The sequence below is a fragment of the Aspergillus aculeatinus genome, assembly GCF_003184765.1.
Source record: "Aspergillus aculeatinus CBS 121060 unplaced genomic scaffold BO66scaffold_2, whole genome shotgun sequence".
Taxonomy (NCBI): Eukaryota; Fungi; Ascomycota; class Eurotiomycetes; order Eurotiales; family Aspergillaceae; genus Aspergillus; species Aspergillus aculeatinus.
Genome location: NW_020291471.1, coordinates 693,100 through 710,755, shown reverse-complemented (window position 1 = coordinate 710,755; position 17,656 = coordinate 693,100). Strand labels below are relative to the sequence as shown.

At 51.5% G+C, this 17,656-nt stretch overlaps 8 protein-coding genes across 8 annotated transcripts; 5 read left to right on the top strand and 3 right to left on the bottom strand.

The window, feature by feature from the left end:
* Window positions 1-1,701: 1,701 nt before the first annotated feature.
* Window positions 1,702-2,320, top strand: BO66DRAFT_387747 (uncharacterized protein). The gene is made up of 2 exons (XM_025646378.1): window positions 1,702-2,145; window positions 2,215-2,320. The coding sequence occupies exon 1, from the start codon at window positions 1,767-1,769 to the stop codon at window positions 2,118-2,120; it is 354 nt and encodes a 117-aa protein (XP_025508760.1). The 5' UTR covers window positions 1,702-1,766; the 3' UTR covers window positions 2,121-2,145; window positions 2,215-2,320.
* Window positions 2,321-3,128: 808 nt separating this feature from the next.
* On the top strand, window positions 3,129-3,769 carry BO66DRAFT_387745 (cupin domain-containing protein). Its single transcript, XM_025646377.1, has 2 exons — window positions 3,129-3,319; window positions 3,386-3,769. Exons 1-2 carry the CDS (start codon window positions 3,164-3,166, stop codon window positions 3,701-3,703), a joined length of 474 nt encoding a protein of 157 aa, XP_025508759.1. The 5' UTR covers window positions 3,129-3,163; the 3' UTR covers window positions 3,704-3,769.
* A 40-nt stretch (window positions 3,770-3,809) lies between these two features.
* On the bottom strand, window positions 3,810-4,255 carry BO66DRAFT_434042 (uncharacterized protein; the record flags this gene model as incomplete). Its single annotated transcript, XM_025650747.1, has 2 exons — window positions 3,810-4,150; window positions 4,204-4,255. The coding sequence occupies 2 exons, from the start codon at window positions 4,253-4,255 to the stop codon at window positions 3,810-3,812; spliced, it is 393 nt and encodes a 130-aa protein (XP_025508758.1).
* A 1,682-nt stretch (window positions 4,256-5,937) lies between these two features.
* Window positions 5,938-8,356, bottom strand: BO66DRAFT_417065 (MFS transporter; the record flags this gene model as incomplete). Its single annotated transcript, XM_025649645.1, has 3 exons — window positions 8,025-8,356; window positions 6,285-7,561; window positions 5,938-6,229 (listed from the first exon to the last, which is right to left on the bottom strand). Exons 1-3 carry the CDS (start codon window positions 8,139-8,141, stop codon window positions 5,938-5,940), a joined length of 1,686 nt encoding a protein of 561 aa, XP_025508757.1. The 5' UTR covers window positions 8,142-8,356.
* Window positions 8,357-9,057: 701 nt separating this feature from the next.
* BO66DRAFT_397519 (uncharacterized protein) lies at window positions 9,058-10,244 on the top strand (the record flags this gene model as incomplete). The annotated part of the gene is made up of 2 exons (XM_025648603.1): window positions 9,058-10,156; window positions 10,204-10,244. The coding sequence occupies 2 exons, from the start codon at window positions 9,058-9,060 to the stop codon at window positions 10,242-10,244; spliced, it is 1,140 nt and encodes a 379-aa protein (XP_025508756.1).
* Window positions 10,245-11,460: 1,216 nt separating this feature from the next.
* BO66DRAFT_397518 (uncharacterized protein) lies at window positions 11,461-13,443 on the top strand (the record flags this gene model as incomplete). Its single annotated transcript, XM_025648602.1, has 2 exons — window positions 11,461-11,495; window positions 11,562-13,443. 2 exons carry the CDS (start codon window positions 11,461-11,463, stop codon window positions 13,441-13,443), a joined length of 1,917 nt encoding a protein of 638 aa, XP_025508755.1.
* Window positions 13,444-14,555: 1,112 nt separating this feature from the next.
* On the top strand, window positions 14,556-15,914 carry BO66DRAFT_434038 (uncharacterized protein; the record flags this gene model as incomplete). Its single annotated transcript, XM_025650746.1, has 1 exon — window positions 14,556-15,914. One exon carries the CDS (start codon window positions 14,556-14,558, stop codon window positions 15,912-15,914), a length of 1,359 nt encoding a protein of 452 aa, XP_025508754.1.
* Window positions 15,915-16,033: 119 nt separating this feature from the next.
* BO66DRAFT_434037 (uncharacterized protein) lies at window positions 16,034-16,550 on the bottom strand (the record flags this gene model as incomplete). The annotated part of the gene is made up of 2 exons (XM_025650745.1): window positions 16,034-16,216; window positions 16,269-16,550. The coding sequence occupies 2 exons, from the start codon at window positions 16,548-16,550 to the stop codon at window positions 16,034-16,036; spliced, it is 465 nt and encodes a 154-aa protein (XP_025508753.1).
* Window positions 16,551-17,656: the final 1,106 nt, after the last annotated feature.

Sequence of the window (17,656 nt, the reverse complement as noted above, 5' to 3'; positions counted from 1 at the left end):
CACTTTGTCGAGGCCTGAGGCAGGATGGCCCGAACGGTCAGGATCCTGTCACCACGTCAAGTTATAGAAGGTAAAGACAGCTCAGCCAGGATCTATCGGCACAGTATCTGCCCTTTGACTGATGCTCTAATCCACAGTCAATTATTTACTCCCTAAGCTGTAGAATGTTGCCGCTTACACATAGACAATGTGGGGCTCATCTTAGCTTGGCATTCATGCTTAAATCGAAGTGGGTCTCCCAGCGGGCCGAAAAATAAACTATGGTCCCTGTATGTGCTCGGCAGTTACAATCACCGCAAGGTGCTTTCTCACAATACTTCATATTTAAGAGCGTGTGCCAAACTCGAAGTTAAGCATAACCACTATATCTTTGATTATTTATTGCCCTATCCCTTTCATCTCTGACGGCTCGAGACAATCACAAGATGATGAGATTATTCAGACTTAGTTCGGAGTGGAGTGACTAGTGTGTCTTAGTGCTTTTGCCAAGCAGAGGTTTATCACTAAAGGGTATGATGTACATGTCTGAACGAGAAACATGCATCGAGTGGCAGATTGACTTACTTGGCGGTTGCTACAAGTTTCAACTATAACAGGACGGGAAGTTCACCCGACCAAATGCGTTGGCCAGTCATCTGGCCTGCTTCAGCACTCATCAGGCACGTCTCAGGATCAATCTCTCCAGTTCAGGAATGTCGGAGGCAACCGCGGCACATCCATACTGTCATAGGAGGAATACAATGCCTCGATGGCTAAGGCTACATGTTCAGCCTGCATCTGTTTTCCGAGCTCTGATATGAGTAGCTCGGTTATACTGCTTACCACACAAGGGGCACAGTCTGACATCCCGGTGGCGTCATTATAAGAGATACAGCTGCTTACTGGAAGAAGATTGCCGGAACGTCTCTGCACATATCATATGCCATTTCCCGTCGAACGCCCTAGTCAGACGCCAACTTCATCTACAAACTGAGTGTACGCAAAAGTACTCACTTGCCAGGTGCCAGGTGCTTAGACTCCTTCCTGGAACGGCCTAGCACAGAGGGGTCTCGTTCAGGCTGACCGGAGATCTGAAGCTTTGATAGTTCCACTCGGGCCTAGTCTAGACTAAGTAGTAGATCGACCCGATCACACTAAAGAGTAGGATGTCTGTCTCCACATCTATACTACAAGGCCCCCATGTCTCAGGAATTCCAAATATGCAATACTACCTCGCGAATGCACAAGTATATCGCTCCACCATGGATGCTAGGCTCTGCGATTCTGAGCTGGTCTAGAGGGGTAGTCGAGTATGGCAGCTATTGTCCCGAGCTCTATCCGAAATTTTTTGAACTTCATCCTCATGTTTCGCAGCATAGATACATACCATATCGAGTCTACTCAGTATATCACCAATTTGTGCCTTTAGATAAATGGCATCAAGTGACTCAGCGTCGGAAACGAAAGCCCCTCTAGACCATCATCCCAGCATGGCGCCTGAAGACCATCTCACCACCCATCAGCAACTCCACCAAGACCAAGAAACGCCCAGCACCGAAGGATTCCAGCTATCACCTCCAGCTCCACTCAGCCCTTCACCAGAATACTACATTCCAACTATCCCAGTCTTGTAACCTCAATCCGACCCATATCTCTCAAGAATCAAACCTATATAAAGCGCCCTTCAATTCTCTCATCCCCTCATCAGCAACACCGACCCACCAGCTCACAACCCAACAAACCCCAGATTTTCCACTCCTCAAGCCCACAACCCACAACTCATCAAAATGCAACTCCTCACCTACCCCCCTCTCGTCCTCAGCCTGAGCACCCCCGCCCTCTCAGCTTCTTGGGGAATCAAGGCCTGGCACAGCGACGACTGCAGTGGCTCCCTGCTGACGCACATCGAGAACTCTCCCAAGACGGGGTGCTTCAACTTCGACAAGAAAGAGGGGTACGGGATCCGCTCAATCAACGGAAACTTCAAAAGCAAGGACTACCACATCACGATCTACCCCAAGGAGAACTGCAAGGGGACGGCGGCGTGGCCCGGCAAGAGCATCAGTCCCCACAAGTGCGAGGTGTTCAAGGAGTGGACCTCGAAGGTGGTCATGTACTCGTACAAGGTCACTGCTGCTTAGGCTTTTGTCAGGGGGATTGGAGGGGGTGAGTTGCTTTTGTCTGGCTTGTGCTAGTTCGCGGGTTCTTAGGGAGATGACTGACATTGCGGTGCAGGTACCAGGATGTCGCTGCGCTGCGCCTTTGGCTTCATCATACATATGGATCTTCATGCTGCAGGATTTTCGAGCGAATTATATGTACTTACTCTCACCCTTTCCATAATCGCAGAGAGCAACTTTGCATGCCATTAGCGCTTTTCTTCCTGTATGAGTGCATGCATAAGACTTTTCGCGAGCAATTGCACTGTGATCCCAAAGATTGAGACGACTAGCATAGACCTACCTCTTTCCATCCAACTGAAGCCTGTTCACCTTGCAATCCCCTCATGCTTGTCAACTGAGTTACCGAATAAATTCCCCGCACGGGTAGGAGGAAGACCCCTCCCCCGCACGCAAGGCGGTCAGCCCCCATGCTTACACATCATAACTTACGGTGCATGACTTAATCGCAACGTTCTAGAACCCCCAATCCATCGATCGACCAATCTTCTAGTATCGAACTAAGTGAATCACACACCAACCGTATCGAATAACTAATCAAGCCCAGGCCATCTACAAGCACTCGTAGGTAACTCCTCCACTCACCACCAAGAATCTGAATTCCCCACATCGCCATTCCCAACAAAGAACCCACACAGCGCAAACACAGTACATAAGGTAATCATCGATGATGGCATCCTTCCCCATTACGTCACCACCACCACCACCACCACGCCCCAAAAAACCCAGACCATCCAGATTTATAACCCCTGCCCCCCATTAGTCAATACCACCTAGCCACCAACCGGTCACCCAGGAATCCCTCCCAATTTCCTTGAAATAAAATGCCTCGCATCCCCTCCCCATCCTCCAACCTGACAAAACACCTCATTAATCCATCAGCAAAACCACTCACACTCAGCACCTCCCGAATCACCCGACTCCCTCTCCTCACAGCAACAACATCCCCCCATCACCGAAACCACAGCACCACCACGAACATCACCAAATACACCGCCGGCAACATGACGAGCCAGCCCCCCAAGAACGAGATGGTCTATTTCCCCGGCGTCATGTCGCCGAGCCGGAAGTTCGGGGTGTTCCGCAAGGTGCTCCACACGGGCCTGTACTCGCAGTTTGTGGCCATGGAGGTGCCGGTCAATGGGGAGATTGGGGACGAGGTGTGTATTTCCAGAAGGTTGCGTGAGGCGAGCGAGGCGAGCTGACACTGGAATCTCCTGGGGTAGGTGCATACGGTTGATCAGACGTTGATTTTCACACACGGGACGGGCAAGGCGATTGTCGCGGGCAAGGAGCAGGAGGTCAAGCAGGGGGATGTGGTGATTGTGCCGGCGGGGACGCAGCACCAGTTTCTGAATGCGGGCGATACTCCCCTTGAGTTGGTGACGATCTATGCCCCCGCGGAGCATGATCCTCGGACGGTGCACCAGACCAAGGAGGAAGGGGACGCCCAAGAGGAGGCGGGTGAGGATGAAGCACCTGAGTGGAGTCAGCGGAGCAAGAGCGAGAACGAAAGGATTGGCCTAGTCAAGGTGCCACAATAGCTGCAATTAGAGAAAATCATGTTCATTCTAGTATTCCATTAAGCACAGATAAGTTCTTGAAACAACAACACTGTTGTCAATTGTGACTTCTGATGATCCAACCGTATTATCCATAACCCTCTCCTTGGCTCTCGGCGCAAGATGATCCAAGTGAGCAGACCGTCCTAATGTCCCCGGCAGACTGTTTGTCATGTTGCTCACATGAAGCTTGTTGTTGAGGGACGGTCGTCAATGGCACGTTGGGGTCGCCGCGAGCAGGTGTTTGAGATTGGCTTGGCATACTGACACCATTAGGTTGCTCCGGGAGTCGAAATACAAGCCACACAAGCCTGTCGCCACCATTCGCTTCGTTGACTGGTAGTCCAGTAAGGAAACAAGGCATGCAGGTACACATAACAGCAAATCCGAGCTGCATGACGGACCATTGAGTAACATGGCCGTAATCGCCTGTTAAGTTTAGCACAATATCAATGGTTTTGATCGTGTTATCTTCAGCATACCAAGAAAGTCACCCGTCTCGCATCCATATGCAACACGAACTATACCGCTCATGATGACACTATCTGCATTAGCAGAAATACCGCTGGTGGGGAAGAAGTCGCGTGGCACTTACATCAATCCGAAGATGAGCACTAGTGTTAACTGTGCCCTCATCCCGCCAAGCCGCAGTAAAATATACTTAGGAACCAACAAAAATAGCATCGCAGCGTCGAGCACTAGATCGAAGGCTCCAAAAGTCCAGAATTGCAGTTGTGATGAGGAGCAGCCGCCAAGGATAGACCTGTCCCAAAAGTACTGTGGTGGGATACAGATCAGAACCTGAGGGATTGTCTTGAAGAACCAGAGGGCCGCAGACAGAAATATGAATGTGTCAACGCGAAAGCGGAGATTTGGGATTGGAAACATTCGTCGGCAAGACAACAGCAATGAAAGTCGGGCCAACAGCAAAGTCAAGCCATGTAATAGCGGGTCAGCATATCTGGCCTGGAGGTACTGTCTGGTCTTCAATTCAGCCTCTTTTGGATCTGTGTAGCTCTGGCCCGCACCGTAGGTATACACACAGACAAGGGCTCCGGCACAGTAAGCAATGAATACAGCTAGACTGACGATGCATAGCTTGTCATCGGCGCCAATTGACAATCCTTGAACTTTGCGTGCACGTAGACGTAGAAACATAACAATTGCGGCCATCGAAATCGAGATAGCAACCGTGTATACTGTTGTGAGACCAGTCATATGTTGTTGTGGTGATATAATCTCAGAGGACGCCATGCTGAGAGTTTGTTGACATCTGAATCGGCTGTAGACGATGAAGATGAGTCGAAAATCGGGCACAAGATGAACAGTAAGCCGTGAGTTGCAGACTAACCTTTGAAGACGTTCGAAGTCAGTCCTGACTGATCGGAACATGAGGAATACACGGGAAAGTTAAAGCAAATACTTACCTGGTTTTTAAATGTGTTTATGCGTGATGAAAGATGTATGGTGGAAGAGTAAAGGTTATAGAGATCGAGTGAGTGGGCTCAGACTGATCACCTGTTTTAAGAAGGTAGTTGCTTCCTAGGTAGTCCTAGATAGTAATATTGTTGGGAAGGGGCAAAATTCACTCCTATCCCATAGTTCAATTTAAAGAGAATCACAGCTGTGATTGCAAACACTGACCTGAGTGAATAGAGAAATGGTGTGAAAAGGCAACTGCTGTCTTGTTCGGAATATTGTTTACGCGTCTGGGTTATGGTGTGGTTGTAACGTGCAGTAGCTCAAGCTTCACTGCCTCCTGATATTGGTCGGACTGCGATAAACTGGGCAATAGAATAGAGTATAGATGGAGGGGAAAGAGTCTAAAGAACAAGAAACATGCAAGCAAGATGTGAGTCGTCGACCGTGATTCAAGACAGAGAGCTGTTTGAAGTATGATTGTATCTCAGTATAGCTTTTATATGAAGGAGTAAGTTCTGTGATCATCTTACCATTGATTTGCTGCTTCTAATGAACTTGTGCAAGTCCCTCTTAACCACAAGTACACATAGTGCTTACATAGTATTGTGTGCCGATTTATGTTCATATGGACAAGGCTTTTTTGGGTCCAGGTTACAAATGGAGGGGCAATCGAAGCAGCAAGAGGAAGTGAGTAAATGGTGATGCCTCAGGTTCAGATTACTCTCGCGCATATTTGACTTCAATTCTCGCTAGAAACTTTCATGACATTAGTACTAAAGTAGTCTATCACACTATCAAGATGACAAATTTTCCTTTCTATATCGCTTCCAGCTGACAAGCATAAAGAAAACCGAGGTTACCACCCCGAGACCAGCAAGTCCGATACCTAGATATAGCGCACCGCGATATCCCCGAAGCGCAGCTTTGCCCCCGTTGTTGACATTCGATTCCACGGTACCAGCAAAGCCCAGCCCAAGCGAGATCGAATAGTTCACTGTCGTGGTGACCAAGGAGGCTGCGAGCCCTTGGTGGTGGTGATGCATCGAATTGCTGAGAATCAAGGTGCCGGATGGGAATGACATGTCCCTATAATAGATTAGCGACATGCTACCACTGGCGAAGAAACTAGGTGTATACTCACATTCCCCATGAGGTGATCAAGCTAGCAACGAACGCTTGGGCCCAATAGGTCTGGTTCAAAGGTATTGTGGCAACAAGGCCCTGACCGACGGTGAAAAAGCACATGGCGCAGAACATGATCACACTCGGTGGCAATCGGCCGAGAAGGAAGCCGGTGACGAGGGCGGCGACTGCCCCGGACGGTGCAGCAGCAGACCACTTCGCCGTTGCTAGTAGAGGCGAGTCTCCTTTGATCACCTCCATGAACTGATAGAAATAATAGATGACTATGCCAAAGCTAGACCAGCCGGCAGCAATGCATCCGAGCACCCATGCCAAATCCCCTGTCAGAACCGACCGGGGGATCAGTGGACATGAGGCCGAGCCTTCGACCCAGACGAAGACACCGAAAAGGATAAAGCCGACGATGAGAAGAACATAGGTATACACCGTCGGCCAACCGACCAGAGCTGCTTGGTTCCAGGCGAAGTTGATCAGTACTAGTGCTGAAATACCGGTTGTCGCTCCGAGGACGTCTAAGCGAGCCCACGTCGATAGGTCATCTTTGAACTGCTGCCGGTGAGTTTGTGGTATAACCAGCAGGCCTAGCACCGACAACACGAAGCAAACGATCCCCATAACCCAGTACGCCCAAGGCCACCACACGAGCTGCGCGAATATTGATGAGAATACACCACCGACGATGAACCCGCCAGGAGCAGTGGCACCGAAACAGCTGAAAATCATTTCTTTGCGCAGGCCCGGGGGGTATGCGCGGCCGAGGATCGCAATCGCATTCGGGAGCAGCAAAGCTGGGCCGATGCCTTGAAGTGCCCGGCAGCAATCGAAGAAGACTTTGTTGGACCATACACTAAACCCAGCCAGAAGTGACCACAGTCCGAACCACGCGAAGCCGATGATGAACATGAGACGATGACCATACACATCTCCAAGCCGACCCGCAACCAGAATAAAAGTGCCGACGGTCAGACTATAGGCTGCGGCAAACCAGCTCAGCTCTCCTGCGCTGGTGGTTCCGAAGCTGTCCCCGATGATATGTGCCGGCGCGATAGACATACATAGCCCAGCTTGCGTCATGAATTGAGCCATACATACTACCGCGATGAACGCAATCTCCTTCCAAAGCACTGAAGGTGGCTTGAGTGTCGACTGGGCAGTTTCGAGCCGAGTCAATGCCTCAGGGTCATGCTCGTCGGCCTCATTGTCAATTGGTTTATCGTGCAGTTCGTTGCGAGAAAGGGTAGACTCGGAATCGGCAGGGGTGGATTCGTCTCGGAACTGACAATCGGAGTATTCTGTGTCGGTGGTCATTTCTTTCAAAGCGTCTTCAAGCCGCAAGAGAATACAGCCTACTCAACGAGACACCGAATATGAAGGACAGCCAACAGCTCCGGGCCCGAGCTCGGGAGATTCCCCTATCTTAAGTATCGCGAAATGTCGTAGCCCAAGTTGTTGATGATATCTATCTTGACCCACTCAGTCGCCACAGCATCATATACTGCGATACAATTCGTTGTTCAAGCCTGAAGAACTGTCCCAAAAGAGCTAGTCGGATCTTGCGGACCCGTACTTGAGGCTTGTCCCGTCGGAAAGCACTCCGGGCCCGACGGAATGCAGTGCGCCACCGTCAGCCCGAGTTGATAACATCATCTCCATGTACGAAGATCTAGGGACTTCAGCAGACTCCCTACGCGCATTTCGCGTTGCCGATTGCTCGGGACGGATATTCCTTGCTTGTTACTTTTCTTGTGAGAAGCCATGGGTGTTCATCTCTGCTAGCCAATGCAGGGTCTTTGCTCGTCACAACGGCTTCCCAGTCCGGATTGATCTTGATGAGATCAGATGCGTCAATCATCATGACTTCATAAAGACCAATCCCTGATCTTCAACGTGGCGCCAAGCCTTTTCAGGGACAAAACATCTACTATATACTTGCATTCGACATACAAACATATTTCTTCTGGAAGAAGATCGAACATCTATGAACTTTCCCTCGGCGGATGATCGCCTATAGGTTACAAACATGTCGACACAATAATCTCCTACGACTCAAGAACTGTATCTTAGTCTTCCAGCCACAGGCATTGCTAAGGCATTACTGGTCTCATTTGTCGCATTGACGAACCACTCTCGGAATCGTACTTCTGCTACCGGAAAAATTCCAAACGTGCTAAGTCATCTAACAATTTAGAGCACGGTAGATCAGCATCTATCAGTATTGGATACAGGTCATTGTTTACCTCAGCCTTCAACGATGACCCAATCTCTATTCTCGCCTTTGTTCTTCAGCTTTAGAGCCATTTGCTGACCCGCCGTACTGTTTGCCTTCAGTAGACTCTATCACAACAGCTTGTTAGAAGCACTGGCCTTATATTGGTAGCACAATGTTGCCACTGTTAGCAACCACTGAGTTCTATTATCTAAATTGATCTTCATGTTATCACCAAGCGATTCCTGGCAAGCACTAATCATAATGTGGCCAAGAAATAATGTGCAGAGTTGGAGCTTGCAATCACGAAGACAATGGCAGCACTTACTGTAACTCTCCGGTATGACAACGCAACTACAACGACCATGTCTTTGATGGTAAATTTCTTATGAACAACCAGGCCGACAGAGCATTGGCTCAAAGTCAATTGAGAAACGTCTTTATTGCTTCAATATGGCGATGACGTATAAATACCATTCATTGTCCCATAGTCTATTATAGTATGCTAGAATCCCAACTGAGCCAGAAGTTTAGCTATACGAGCCCCTATCGCCCTATCGCCAACATGCCTCAAACAAGTCAGATCCAACCTTCGAAGCCGCGTGAGGGCTTGAAGGAGCGGCAGCAGTGCCAAGTCGCCCAGCTCTTCATCAAGAACAAAATCCCCTACGTCTACTTCCTGGCGCCCAGCGTCACGTCAAGCAGCCCGGACTACAATTCAAGCAGCTGGGTGATCCCGGACGAATACTTCGGACGAGCCGTCTGGCTACTCAAGAAGAAGGCCGACCCGCCAAAATGCCTGCTCAAGAGGGACTGTGCCACGCAGAGCAAGCAGTTCCTGCGCCCCCTGGCCGACTACCACTTCCATTCGGCCAAGTATCCGACGGTGGAGGAGTTCCGCCGCGGCTGCCCCATCTCCACCTCGATCGACCTGTACAAGCAATCGACTCTGCTGTGGATGTTCCCCAGCCCGCCGATCGGGTTTGTGACCCCGAGGGACCCGCACTACGAGGCGCGGGGGCTGCCCAAGCCCGGCTTGCGCAGCTACCTGCCCCTGGCCGACAAACTGCCCGTCACGGTGCTGACCTTCCCCAAGTACATCGAGGCCTTCATCATGCTGGCCTGCCGCGACTCCGCGGGCCACTGGTCGCTCAAGTTCTGGATCGACTACCTCCTGTTCATCCGACGGTACGAGGAAGGGGCGCGCCAGCGGGACCCGGCGCTCGCCGCCGACAATGACAACGCGTTCTCGCTCTGGCGGATGGAGACGATCGACGAGCCATACCGGGAGTACTATAAGCGACTGGTTTACTACGATCACGACCGCATCACGGACAACGACTGCGGCACCCAGAACCTGCGGTTCATGCACTCGACCTTGACGGACCTGATGCATCTGCCCAAGGGGGACGGGAAGCTGCTGTGGTGCTGCTGGGGGAAGCCGGTCCAGGTCCACCAGCGGCAGCCCCGGCCGCCGTGGAAGACGGTCCGGAGTCAGGGCTTCACCCGCCCGGAGCTGGATCTGCAGAGGCTCGGCACTGAGCATCGTTGTGTGCATAAGTTGGTGCTTGCGCCGCCTACGCCTTTTGAGTCTTCTAGGCCTCCAGGAGCTCCTTGGCGCCTTGAGCCTCCTGAGCCTCCGGCGCTTTCTGCGCCGCGTGCAAGTAGTTCTGTTTATTCGGATTAGTGTTCGATATACCCCCTGTTCTAGATTCTTGGCGCGAGGCTATTGGCTCCGGCGCAGATAGTTAATTCATTCTGTGTCATAGAGTTGCTGATCTTCTTTACTTTTCACTAGTGTATGAATCTCGTTTATTGTTGGCTGTACATGTTGTACGTACATAAACGAATTTCTCAACTTGGGTGTTGATCTGTGCTGAAGCTGTATGAAGTACCGACTTGAAGCGGTAGACATGGCGCGGATGCTGTATCGTGATGCGGTAGAACTTGGGGAATATATTGCGTTCCTTTTCTGAGATTGTGCGATTCTTCAAGGACAAAAACGAACATTGTACAATTTATGTGATGTAATTGATAGTCGGTGGACGATCCTCGGCAGAGAGTACCTATTGAAAGCCAAGAACAACCTAAAAGATCCTTCGAAGCTCTGCTACTGCTTGAGGAGAAAGGACGAGAATGGCATTTTATTCCGTGTTCTGGTGGCAGTACCCACGCGGGAAGGTAGGCGGTAAACCGGCGATCATGTGATACGCCAGAGTCTCTTTTCTGCTGCCCAAACAGGCTCATCAATCAATCCCTGCGAGAGGAAAGAAGAAGTTAAAAAAAAGGCAAACTTCTCTTCCAGGTGGTGTGACTACATACAAACTTGACCACCCTCCGCAAAGTCCCGCTCTCATTCTCGTGTTCTATGGTGTACTTTGTAGTCAGGATACTGCCGAATATCGGCATCGGAAGGCAGTGGATCCGGTGGCTTGCTCCACATGATCTCAGCACCTTAGCTAATCACAATCACATGCCCCGGTGACGAAGCAGCAAAGAAATTACGAGAGTCACTGCAGGTGAGCGAAGAGAAAAAAAAAAGAAACGTGAATTCATCTTCTCACCGGGAAGACTCTTCATCCGACCGATCGCAATCAGGAAGAATGTGACCGGGAACTTCCCCCTTTGTCTCAACTGATCTCTCCCCGTCATCATGTTGTGTTCCTTTCCTAGTTCTTTGTTAGCGACCTTAACATCTCGGATCGCCCTCTAACGCGCTGTGATCGTGGCTGTGGAGGTGTTGCTGTCTACCCCGCCGGAGCGACGAGACAACCTGGGTCAAGGCGACAACCACGCCCCCTTTCCAGCTGTGACCTGCGAGTCACCGACTTACCAAATTCGAATTCGCTCAATTTTACAGTGATCACCTTTTTCACCTTTAAACCCTCCCTTCCTTGTCTTGTCCAACTTTCAGTTCGACAACCACTTGTTGTTTTCCTTCTCCCGACGGCTGCCTTATACTGCCGCCATGGGGAAACCCCCCGCCGCCATCATCATTGCTAGGTAAGGCTTCACGTTTTTTATGCTTGCAAGTATTAGATCGCATTCTTACGCTCACTGCCTCGATAGACATGGCGCTCGCCTGGACGCTGCCGACAAGAATTGGCATTTGACATCTCCCACTCCTTACGACCCTCCCCTCTCCTACGGCGGCTGGCTACAGTCCCGCGCTCTCGGTACTAGAATTGTCGATCTTCTACAATCCCTAGACGATAAGATAGACGTCTCGACACAGAGCGATGCTGCACGGAAACAATTCCTCGATCGCGTCAAGACTCCACCCCGCAAGCGCCGAGTCATCATCCATACCTCTCCATTCCTTCGTTGCCTTCAGACAGCCATCGCAGTCAGCTCAGGAATTTGCCAGAACTCTCCTGAACCGGACGACTACCACCGGCCGTATGGCTCGCTTGCAGGACAGCTTCACAATGCGGCCCATGGATCCCTAAAGAACTTGACTTTGGACACTCCTCCGAGCTCGAGCCCCAGGTCTAGCCTGGACAACACGCGATGCCTTTTGCGTGTTGACGCTTTTCTCGGAGAATGGCTCAGTCCTGACTATTTCGAACAAATCGTGCCCCCTCCCTCCTCCGACCGAATGATCGCCGCCGCCAAGATTGAGCTGTTAAGGCGTGAGCAGCATTTTGTCCCGGCGGCAGACATAACGTCCCGACCATCGGTTGGCTTCTTCCCGGGTGGTTGGGGAAGCGTTTCAACTCCAGTGTCTCCTGCCCCCGACCTCAACGCACCCAATGAGCCTGAATCTACATCCATAACAAATTCGGCGCCAGGGCACAGAACTCGTGCGGGTAGCTGTGACGCTTTGGGCGCTGGTGACGCCTGTCGCAGCAAGAGACTACTGAACAAAATCAACACCAATCTATCGCCCATTCCAGACAGCGCATATGTGCCTCCGACTCCAAGCTATGCTATTTCTCCTTCCAATCCAATACCTGCTGGATATGTGACTCATGCCCGTGATGCCTGCGTCAATGTCGACTACCAATGGGACAGCATGCGTGGTGACCAAAATTGGGGGAATGGAGGCGAATACGGGGAGGAATGGAGCTCAATGCATGCAAGATTCCGCAATGGGATGGAACGCATGGTTAGCTGGTACGACGAACATGATTTCACAGGGTCTACCCGCCAAAGTCAGCGCAATTCGCAGATGTTGAACGGAACCGGCGACAACAATCAAAGCGACGATACTGACGACGAAACCGAGACCATTCTGGTTGTAATTACGCATGGAGCTGGCTGCAATGCACTCATTGGGGCAATATCCGGGGAGCCAGCACTTGTCGATATTGGCACGGCCTCTCTCACCCTGGCAGTGCGCTACCCTGACCTGCACGAGTCAACTGGGACCGCATCAACAGTTTCGGTTGGGTCCCTGGGCTCCGAGCAGTCTTTCGACGAGCCGATCAATTTGCAAAGTTATCGGTTGAAAAAGGTAGCCTCTACCGAGCATTTGCGGAATGGAGTTAGTAACCCCGCTGTTTCGTCGCCCGTCAATCTCGCATCACCAGGCATCCCAACCTATCGCCAGCGTGCTGCCCCGCGAAAGTCGATGTCGCAGGGAATGTTCATCATCGGCCCCTCCTCTACATCTGGCATGGGGTCCCAGTCGTGGAAGGCAGCACGGCCCTCGACAGCTGTTACCCCCAGTGCTTCAACGGGGCTATGGGGGTCCGTCTCTGCCTCAGCTGAGCCAGCAGATGACATTGTGCCCAACTTTGGCGATTGGACCACGCCAGCTTCTACACCGTCTACGAATGAAATCCATCACGATGTGGATAAGCTGGCCGCCACTGGGCAAACCTGGACCAGTCAACTGCCGCAACGAACCATGTCGCAGCGTGGTCTGTGGGGCAGCGAACCCCTGCAAAAGGATCGAGAAGCGGGCACCAAACGGCGTTGGACCGTGACGGAACGACGAAGGCTGTGATTTAGCATGTGATACTGCACATTAGCTTCTTGGCGTTGGATGGATTGTCCCGTGGACGTCACTCACGAATTTACGAACTACTGAGGAGGAGATCTATGAGGTTTACTAGGCCAAGTCATCTTGCTCAGAATCTCGGCTAACATGGAATGTATGTACTAACTAATGGTTTTGAAAAACAACACAATATACCCAATCAATCTAACCACACATATTCTCCACTTCAACCATGAATCCTGCCGCAATCTTCGAATCGTAGCATAGTCTGTGTTCACAACCTCTTCTCAGCTCTGAGACCCGGTTGCACCGCCTAGGCTCCAGCCATCCATCCCTGCTCTCAACCAGCGCAATCGACAGGAGGATTGACACGTAGTACACCCACCATCAAGCAAAAGACAACGATGATCGCGGGGTTCCCATCCAAGCCAAGAACAAATTAGATTCCCTCCTTCTGCACCTCACCCAGCCTTAACTGCATCCAGGCTAGCGAAGAAGATTGGTAAGACGCCGGAGAGTTTTCCATCCTTCCATCCTTTCCCGCCCCGCACATCGCTCGGAGACATGAGTAATCATCTTATCTGGTGCTGCGGAAAAATCTCGGCCAACCCGCGATCAATTTCTCTTGGTACTAGTCTAGAATTTTGTGGTCTACTCATCAATGAACAGGACCCCCGCTGAGAAGATTTCCCGTGCGCGGCTTCTGGTGGCACAGCCGATTTCCGGAGGATTGATTGATTGATGTGATGAAAAAGATTTTTTTGGGGGGCTGCGGGTGGAGTTTGACAGGGCTGGTTTGGGCTTAGCTTCCGCTGCGGGTTCCTTTCCATGTTTCTTCACAAGTATGAATGGCTTCACCAACAAAGAAGGACAAGGCCTTTGTTTGATTGCTCTTTCATTGCATTGTGTTGAATGAAGCTTGGTGATGATTGCTTCAACAAGCGCAGGACAAAGGGCGACGGAATGTGCTGCGTTCATAACCTTTTACTATGAGATCAGGTTTCGCAGATGGAAAGAATATAAGAAGACATCATGACACCAATCTACTTGGTCATCCTGCTCGTCACTATAGAGAAACTGACCTTGCTCTGCTAATTAGTGTATTTCTTATGCCCAAGATGTCGGGTTCGTTATGTGGTCTCAGTACTCACTCAGGTTTTGCAGAGGGTGTCTCGCAAGGGACGAGTGGTCCAGGACAAAGACTTTCTCTCCAGACTGACCTCTGGGAAGTGGTAACAAACTTCCTGGAGAAGAACGACCTGATCGTCTTCTCTGAGTCTCATCGCGGTGTCTACAGCGCTGTGAGCCACGAGCGCTGTCCTGCTTGTCAGGATCAGCTCCTGACTCCGCAGGAGGTATATGACAATTACGCAGCGGCTGCCGCTGATGAGAACGCCAGGCTCATGGTCTTCAATCTGCACCCCGTGGAGAATGCTGCCTGGGCAATTGAGCGCGACGCGGTGAGTGAGAATCAAGTAGACGACTATGCTGCCAAGCTGGCCAATGCGGTGACTGTAAGTGGATTGTCAATCCTGTCACTTGCCGTTCTTCGGGGAAGAAAGGACGTGGTGAATGTTCTTCTGAAGCATTGCGCGGACCCTACTTACGGAGGCGAAAATGCTGACTTGAAGCCCTTGGACTATATCAGATCCCCCTTCCATCGAACTGACTCAGCAGGAGGAGACCCAGCGAGGATCAAGGCCGCCGTGGCAATGGTGGAAACACTGATCATGCGCGGGGCGACCTTCACCCAGAAGGGGCCCTGGGATATCATTCTGTGGACTCGACGCGTCGACCTCATTTGCGAGGCGGTCCGGAATGGTGTGGATCTCCTCAGTCTGCGCTGGGAGAGCCAGGGTGTAAGTCTGAGCCCGCTGAGCGCTATCCTCCATCACCCGGCCCTGCCCGAGGACAAGGTCCGCGACGAGGTCCTGCGGGAGATCCTGGAGGCCGCGCCCAGATTGATGGACATCAGCGACGGCGGGGGACGCACCGTCATCCATCAAGCCGTGCAAGCCCACCGGTGGAATCTAGCGCAAGCTCTGCTCCGGTTCCCATCCACGACATGGCCGATCGCCAACGACGGGCAAAGCGCGCTGACCATCGCCATTGCCCACGGTAAGACAAAACTGATCGCGGGTCTGTTGGACCGCCCCGAGTACGAACTAGACTTCATGCACGACGTCGACTCCATGCTCCTGTGGCGTGATGTCAACAGCCCCACACAGGAGTCCTTCCCGCTGATGGTGGCCGTCGCAAAGGCGGCCGAGTGCCCCAGAGCCCTGTATACGCTGGCCACCCACCCGCGCATGTGTATCCCCACAAACATGCCCGGTCGCCTCAACGTCCGACAACTGGCGCTGGAGCTGGGGATGGAGGTCGGCCTCGGTCCGCGCCATGTCGCGCTGATCAAAGCCATCCCCGAGCGGTGCGATTATGACGAGGGAGAAACTTGCACTAGGACTAGGGTTGAGTAAACTCATCTACTACAATTCGTCTAACCTAAGTTCGGAAAACAGAGTATAAAACTCGCTTAATCGACATACCCCCAATTTCCAAATCAACAAATCTGTAATCATGCCAGCCATCTCCCCCATCACTCCCCCACCCGCGCCAGATAGAAGTGCAAAACCCCCGAATCCCGATAATAAGGCTTATACTCATTGGTCGCCGCCACGGTACACTCATTCACATATCGAAACCGATCTACCTTGTCCTCGCCGTCGGGGATGACCGCGCAGGCGCCGATACCGTGGAACTTGATTTGCCGGACCTTTTTCTTTGCGGGGCATCAGATTTGGCCTCGGTTTCATTGAGTAGGGATGTCTCACCGTTTCTGTCTCCTCTAAAGAAAACAGTGTCCGGATAAGCGGCAGCCCGTCCGCCGCGATGGCCTGGGCCGGATGTCCCGTGTCGAGTAGGTTGATGCTCCACTCTCCATCCAAGAACTCTGGAGATACCGGGTTGAGTCGGTCGTAGATGGTTTCGAGCTCGGCGCGGTCGAGCTGGCCTGGTGTTTGGGTGAGGGCGAGGTATTCTTCTGTTGGGTTTTGGGTGCTATGGTTGTTAGTTCGGATTGGAGGGGGTGGGTTTAGGATGGCGTACGTTTTCATGGTGATGGTTCGTTGTGGGATGACTTTCGAAAGTATACGGGTAGAGGTACAGGGTCAAGATGGTGTAAACCTTCTGGCCTTGTGGTAGTGTGTGCTTCCCTTTCGCGACTTCATATACCCGGATCCAACGCGGAGGTGTGATACTTGATTGGTTTCTGGCGTCTTCCTTGTATGGTGTATGCTGTATGCTGTCATTCGATGCATAGAGAGAGGAATATGGGAGGGATCCGCGGTATGTGTGCCAGCTCGATCGGGGTGTCTGCAGAACTCGCAATGTACTCAATGTGCTGCGTGGGCAGCGGTGATTGATTTCCTCCTAGGTACTTTTCTGCGAAGTTTCCGAGCGAGCGATTGTCCGTTGCTTGGGTCTACGGTTATCTCTCTTGATCTTTTGCATGTTAAGTGGCTCCAGTACATCCTATCAGGAGAGTTAATGGCTTGTTTCGCTATACTGCAAAAAGCAGGTCTGCGCGAGAGCGATCCTTTAGGTCCGAAATGTCATCCTCCAGATCCGTGATCATGCATCACAGCATTCTTGTTCTTTGACGTCACTGCTTTGATGCAGACTGCTTGATTCTATTGCATTTCTGAACTCTTGCCCAAGTTGAGCGAAACAGAGTTCAACAGCATCTGGATATTTGGGTTGCCATTGCCACCTTGGGAGGGGAGACATAGAGTCGGGCTTCCTGCCATCGTATAAGACATTTTCGGATAGACTTACTCCTTTCAAGCTCGGTGTCTTGCTATCCTGACCCTGCGGCTACAGGCTCACGGAAGATCGCTTGCTGCTTGATCGTCCCTTGCATCTCGAAATGTCGAACCCGCCCAGTGAGGTTGGCAATTTCGGCAGCGGCGAATTTGTGGCGAGAACACCGTGTCTGGGATTGCTGCTAGGGGTTCCAGAAGGGCCACTCGCTTGCAATGATTCAATGATTAGGTCTGGTTAGGGACGGGGGGCTTTTGATCCTGGAGTTGAGGATAGGTGTTTTGCCCCCGCTCATTAAGTACACATGTCGGTATATCCTCTTGTGTTGTGATGCGTCTGCGTCCCGACGACTGAGTTCTTGTCGATTCATCGATTCAAGTCATTTTGAGATGAGGGGGCG